Consider the following 6,536-nt stretch of genomic DNA (forward strand, 5'->3'; position numbering starts at 1 on the left):
TGCAGCCTCCGAACGCAGAGCCTGGTATTGCCACCTCTGGTGCCACCACGCTCGCCCGTATCCGTCATCCCCGGTCCTCTCTGCAGGAAGGGGTGGGTGACGCGCGGGCTCGGGTCGGGGGTCTTGGCTGCGCTCATTAACCATCCGCCCCTCCACCGGTTTTTCTCCTCTGTCATACGCAGGCAGCTTTGTCTACTTCTAAACGCAGAAAACATCTTCCACTCCATGGCAGACATACTGCTTCGGGAAGAGGACCTCAAGTTCGCCTCTACCATGGTCCACACCCTGAACACCATCCTGCTGACCTCCTCCGAGCTCTTCCAGCTGAGGAACCAGCTGAAGGACCTGAAGACCCCGGTATGGGCAGCAGGAGCAGGCTCAGCTGCTGCAGAGGGGCCGTAACGGGGGCGGTGGGACCCCCAGCCACCTGGGGACGTGTCTTGCTGCTCCATCCCCGCCTGGCAGGTCCCAGGGCTGGAGCTGGGGCATCTGGGGTGGCCCCGTCCTTCCTCCTCTCTTCGGGAGTTGAGGGGGGCTTGGAGGACGTGCCCAACTCTTGCTTTTCTCTCCCCGGATGGGAACGGGCTCCCCGAGCGCTCGAGCAGCTGCCACCTCCCTCCCTCCGCCCCGACGCGGGGCAGGGGACAGGTGACGGCGGGAGCAGAGCCCCCCCCGGTCCCGCAGCTGTCCCTGCCGGGAACGCGCCCGCGGGCTTTGCCGAGCAGCTGCCGCCGGCACCGGTGACATCCAAGCGAGGCAGGGAGAGGGAGGAAGACTTCTCCTCCTCGTGCTGAAGGCCAGCGATGTGGTGGTGTCCCCTTGGCCGGGCCAGCCGCCATCCCCCAGCCCCTCATCTTGTGGTGGGTGCAGCAGCCCCGAGGGCCGCCCCGTCACGCTGCCACCCCAAAACCCGCCCGGTCTCCGTCTCCCGAGGCTGGTGGGTTCACGCCAGCGCCACGTGGACTTGGTGGCTCCAGAAAGGTCCCTTTGCGTCTGGGTGGCACTGCGAAGCTGAGGGGTCGGTGTTGGGGACCCAGGGCTCTCCGTGCCACGTCCTTGCTCCCGCTGGTGACCCGACGGCTCCCTCTTTCCCCAGGAGAGCCGTAACCTCTTCTGCTGCCTGTACCGCTCCTGGTGTCACAACCCCGTGACAACCGTGTCCCTCTGCTTCCTTACCCAGAACTACAAGCACGCCTATGACCTCATCCAGAAATTGTATCCTTTGGGGGGGTTTTCTGCGAGGCCGGTGCTCAGGCTGGCCCGTGGTCCCTCTGTGGCCACCAAGGTCACCGTGTGGGCCAGCCCAGCTCCTGCCTGCAGCCCGTCATTACCGGGGGCAGCGTCCCCGCCATGAGAGGGCAGGGCGTGCTGTGCTGGGCGCACGCCAGCTCCCTTCCTTTTCTCGTCCTTATTTTTTTACGGTGTAAAAAGAGGAAAGCGTGCACTGGCTGAGCGCTGACCTTCCGCTGCCCGGGAGGGGAGGCTCCTCAGCATCCTCTTCCTCCCAGGAAGACGAAGGCTTTGGCCTCCTGGCCCGGTGAGGAGCGGGCAGCGCCCAGCGTGGTGCGGTTCCCGGTGAGCTGACCGTCTGTCTGCAGCAGAGTGATTATTTTTCACGCGCCGGCAAACGCCGAGCCTCCCTGAGTGGCTTTCCGTGTGAAGACGCTTAATAACGGGCTCAGGTTCCCTTCCCCGGCGTTTCTCCTGGAGCGCTCGGCATCGCCTCTGTGCCGTCCCTGGGTAAAAGCGAGCGTCCCGCCTTGCGCCATCTTCCTGCCCGCTCTCTGCCTAGGCAAGCTGCCGGTTTTTTTGGGCAGCCTGCCTTTTCCCCCATCCCTGCCTATTCCTCCCGTTTCCTTCCATCGTCCCTCGGCCGCCCCGCGGACCTTTCAGCCCTGCCCGCTCGCTTCCCGTGGGAGCTGTGGATGCCCAGAGGGTTTGGCAGAACCACGCTCCACGCTGGGCATCACCCGGACAAGCCATCTGCCGCTGCCGGGCCGCCCTTTTTCCCGAGGTAACGTCCTTAACGACCGCATCCAGCGGGGATCTGGAGGTCACCGTGGATTTCCTCACCGAGGTGGACAAGCTGGTGCAGCTCATCGAGTGCCCCATATTCACATGTAAGGAGGAAACCCCGCGTGGGGAAGGGGCGTCCCCCCCCGTCCCCCCTCCCCGCTCCTCCCATCGCAACCAGCAGCCGCCGCACGAATAAATAGAGCAGAAGTTATGAGACTTCTTGCCGGGAGGTTTGCCCAGCGCCGTGGAGCTGCCCGCTGGGGACGGGCTCGCTGGCAGCACTGGTTGGGGGGTGGCGGGGGGGGGGACAGCTTGCCCCCCCAGATATAGGTTAAGGGAGCGAGCGGTGCTGGCACCGAACAAAGGGATGGGGGAAGGATGCGGGGCGGGGGGGGGCTGGACCGTGCTGAGCATCTCCAGGTGGGGCACGGGTAGGGTGTCGGATGAAGGGAGCCATGCGTGCCACCCTTGGATGCACGAGGTGGCATCGTGGGTGCTGCTGGGGCCCTTACAAGAAAAAAGGTGGGGGTTTTTTCTGGAAATTAAGCCCTAAAAAATCAGAGCTGCTTCTCTCTCCAGATCTGCCCCCCCCCCAGCCCCAGCAGTGTGTCTCCCCGCACTGGGTAACGCAGCCATGGTCTGGCCGGGGGCTGGGGGGGGGAAGTGTGGTGGGGTGACCCGTGGCTGCCGGGGGGGTTCTCGCACCAGCGATGGTGTTCGGCTGCTCCTGGGCTCCTTCTGGAGGTAGAGCTGGGCACTGGGGGCGTTGGGAAGCGTCCCGGAAAGGGCTTTGGGAGGGGACTATACAGTTCCAGGGCTGGAGAATATTTGGGGGAAGAGATGTGGGGTGGCCCTCAGTCACACTCCCTCCTGTGGTGCCCTGTGCCTCATCCCAAGGATGACTTGCCCACCTTCATCTCCAAGTCGCGGGGTAGGGGACAGACGTGCCCCCCCATAGAGCAGCATCCCTGGCGTGACCCCCTTCGCCGGGAGACACCAGAGGTGCTAGCAGCAAGCAGGAGGTGAGATGCTGGGGCAGGGACCTCTCGCCCCATCCCCAGGGCTGCCCCGGGGTGGGACCTGGGTTGTCTATAGGGCTCCAGAAGGTCCTTCCAGCCCTGAGCACCACGGGGGACGGAGCAGGAAGGTGGTTTCCCCTCTGCAGAGCAGCCCCGTGGCCCAGCACACGTAACCATCAGGATCCCTTCTGCTCCAGAGAGTCCCCGGGAGGGTGTCACCCAGCCCTCCTGACGTGGGATGCCCCGGGGGGGATGTTTCTGCTAATTCTGGCAGAAGCTGAGGAGCAATCTCATGTGTCCTCAGGCAGAGAGCATGGACAGGCTCAGGGATGAGCAGCAGCAGGGATGGGAGCCTGGGGAGCCTCTGTCCCCTTCCCCAGCTGGCAGCTGGGGGCTGTGGCGAGAAGAGGGGCCTCTCACCTGTGTGGAACACAAAGATGGATGAGTTAATGGAAGGGGAGAGGCTGCTGGTGCCATGCGGGTGCCCCTCAGGTCGGCTGGCAGAGGCTTACAGCCACCAGGACCATCAGATGGGTCGGGAGGAACCTGCTCTTGGGGCTGGAGGCGCATTCTACCCTCCTCCCCATCCTCTTCCTCTCCTCTTCCAGATCTCCGCCTGCAGCTGCTGGACGTGAAGAACAACCCCTACCTGATCAAGGCTCTCTATGGCCTGCTGATGCTGCTGCCCCAGAGCAGCGCCTTCCAGCTCCTCTCCCACCGCCTGCAGTGCGTGCCCAACCCCGAGCTCATGCAGACCGCGTAAGTGCCGTGGGGACGGACCCCCGGCATCGGCATCGCCGTGGGGCTGGACCAGCCGCGTCTGCGTCCCCCCGCCGCGGCCGAGCATCCCCGGCTCAGCCCCACGCTCTTCTTTCGCCACCCCCCCCCGCCCCCCGGCTCCTTTGCGGCCGCGGCTGCTCCTTGCCCCGTGGCCGGGAGCGTTGGCTCGGGGGGTTTTTTTGTGTCTATATTTGGTAACCCTGGGAGGGCTGTGCCTCATCCACAGGCATTTGGCATCCGGGATGGAAAATTTCACTTGTGGGGTCGCTATGGAAACGAGCGGAGCCGGGAAGGAGGTTTACGGAGAGAGAGACTCTGGCAATCGGGGGGTGCTCCCAAAGCCTCCCCCCCCTCCACCACTGCCCCACCCCAGCCCGGCCAGCCTTCACGGCACCCAAAAGGGCTCCGGCACCCAAAAGGGCTCCGGCACCCGAAAGGGCTCCGGCACCCGTGCGCGCCTGGGGCTGGCTGCTCCATCCCCATCCCTGCCCTTGGGGGAACCACGAGCGGCGACGTGCGAGGGCGGCATCTCCCTGGGGACCAGCCGAAATCCTCCTGCTCCCCGCCCGGGAGTGCTGCCCACCCGGCTCGTTAGACACCGGCGGTGGGATTTACTCTCCGGCTAATGAGCAGGGGTCAGGAGAGGCGGGGGGGGGGGGGGGCTGATGATAAAGCTGGGTCTGCCTTTGCAAAGCCCTGGGAACAAAAAGAAGAGCTCCTAAGATGGGCAGGTTTCGGAATTAACCCCCCACCGCCGCCGCTCCTTGGCTTTTAACTGCTCCCCTGGGCTGGCTTTTATCCCTCGTGGCCTCCGGCGCTGAGCTTGTGCCACAACCCAGCACTGATTTTAATTGGGGGGGGGGGGCTGCATGTGCTTCTCCCCCTCTTTCCGCCCCCCCCCTCCCCACCCCCAGCAGCGGGTTGGGGTTTTGGGTTTGTTTGGGTTTTTTTCGAGCAACCGGAGCTGTCAGACGGCCTGAGCATCTGATTAATTCTGACCTACATTCCTTCAAACACCGAAGCCGGCTTTCATAACAGGCCAAGCCCCAGCTGCCCCCTCCCCGGGGGGGGATGCCGGTGACTCCCCCGTGTCCCCCCAAAGGGCTTGACACACACCCCCCCCCCTTCCTTGTATGGAGACAGCTCTGGGGGATGAGCACCCCGTGGCTGGAGTCCCGGGGAGCCCAAAAATGGGGCTGAAGCCCCATTTTTGGGCTCCCCGGGACTCCAGCCACGGGGTGCTCATCCCCTGGGGTTGTCCCTGCTGTCACCACCCCTCCTCTGTGCCGTAGCACCTGGATATTTTTTGCTTGCTGGTAAAAACCAGGCAGGGAAACTGAGGCACCGGCATCCTTTCGGGCCAGTCTCGCTGCTTTTGGCCGGAATGGGTCGGGACAGGGGGTAGCATCCGTGTCGGAGGGGTTAAACCTCCCCTGAGGTGCTGAGGCAAATGTCCCTTGTCCCCTCTCTGATGTCCCAGGAGTTTTTTGGGCTCCGTTTCATGCTTTTGGGGGAAGGAAACGGATCTTTGGGGGTGTTTAATGGGGCGCTACGATGTGCTGGGCTCGGCTTCTTCAGGATGAGCCCTCGGTGGTACGAGCACCTCCTGCCCCCGTTCCTCGCCCTCACTCTCTGCTCCCTCCCCGCAGGGACAGCACCAAATCGAGTGCCGGCTACAAGAGGACGGCAGCTTCCAACATCGACTACACGGAGCTGCTACAGCACTTCGAGAAGGTCCAAAACAAGCACCTGGAAGCGCGACACCAACGAGCCGGGCGAGCAGAGCAGCTGGACCGGCGGGTGGTCCTCTGAGCATCCCCCCCCCGGCACCCGCGGGTGCGCGCGATTGCTGGGGCAGGGACCAGGGGGACGTGGACCAGGGGAAGGGGACACCGGTTGCTGGCCGCCGGAAGATGCGGTGGGTTTAACGGCAGAGGGAGAGATGGGCGAACGCTCGGTACGGGGCTGGTTTTCCTCCCCGCTCTGTGCGCGTGCGGATAGTGGGGGACCCCCAGGCTGCGCCCGGCTTCTCCCATGGGCGATGCGGGGATGTGGGGAAGGGTTGCAGGAGGAGAGGGCCGGGGGAAGGCACCTTGTCTTCTCTTGCAATAGGGCGAGGAAACTCCCCTTTGCTTTGCTAATGCCTTCCCCGTGACTGTCAGCTGAGCGCCCAGCCTCCTGCCAGCGAAACCGGAGGGGAAGGGAAGACGGGAGCAACCCCTGGCCTCCCGCCCTGGAAAACAAGCGCGCGGGGCTGCCGGCCGCCTCTCGCCACCCCGGCTTCCACCCTCCGCTCCAAGGCCATGCCGGAGGCTGCCGGCAGCGTCTCGCCCGGGGACTCGTGCTCACGTGCGTGGCACTCGGCCCCCTCCCCGCGTCCACGCGCCCTCCCCGAGCCCCCAGTTCTCGGCGTGGACGGCGGCGCAGCCTTAAATCCCAGCCGGCACCGGAGGCACGGGGGGGCGGCGGAGACCCCCATCGCACCCAGCCCCGGACTCGATTCTTTGTTCCTACGTTAAGCTCCCCACGATAAAATAAACGAGCGATGCAGAGCAGCCCGTTCCTGGTAGCTGGGCTCCCCATCCTCGTGGATCCGGCCCCGAGGGGAGCCAAAAACCCGGCAAGGGCAGGGGCTGGCATGGAGCATCTTGCTCGACCCCGAGCCCCGTGCTGGCCCAACCCTGCCACGCTGGCTCGCCGGCGAGCAGGGCTTCTCCGCCT

At 64.9% G+C, this 6,536-nt stretch overlaps 1 protein-coding gene across 2 annotated transcripts in view; it reads left to right on the forward strand.

Annotated features, from left to right (window-relative positions):
* The window catches only part of VAC14 (VAC14 component of PIKFYVE complex), an 81,470-nt gene that overhangs the window by 56,092 nt on the left and 18,842 nt on the right, over nucleotides 1-6,536 (forward strand). Inside the window, exons 15-19 of one of the 2 annotated variants that reach the window (XR_012837625.1) lie at nucleotides 183-357; nucleotides 1,097-1,215; nucleotides 2,041-2,120; nucleotides 3,644-3,794; nucleotides 5,465-6,139. Coding sequence is in view for 1 of the 2 variants with exons in the window: in XM_075765796.1 (XP_075621911.1) it covers nucleotides 183-357; nucleotides 1,097-1,215; nucleotides 2,041-2,120; nucleotides 3,644-3,794; nucleotides 5,465-5,627 (688 nt within the window). In the remaining variant the exon portion in view is untranslated. Of the gene's footprint in view, nucleotides 1-182; nucleotides 358-1,096; nucleotides 1,216-2,040; nucleotides 2,121-3,643; nucleotides 3,795-5,464; nucleotides 6,375-6,536 lie in introns of those variants that run through there. The other variant, XM_075765796.1, reaches the window with a different exon arrangement.

The sequence above is a fragment of the Balearica regulorum genome, chromosome 13, assembly GCF_011004875.1.
Source record: "Balearica regulorum gibbericeps isolate bBalReg1 chromosome 13, bBalReg1.pri, whole genome shotgun sequence".
Taxonomy (NCBI): domain Eukaryota; kingdom Metazoa; phylum Chordata; class Aves; order Gruiformes; family Gruidae; genus Balearica; species Balearica regulorum.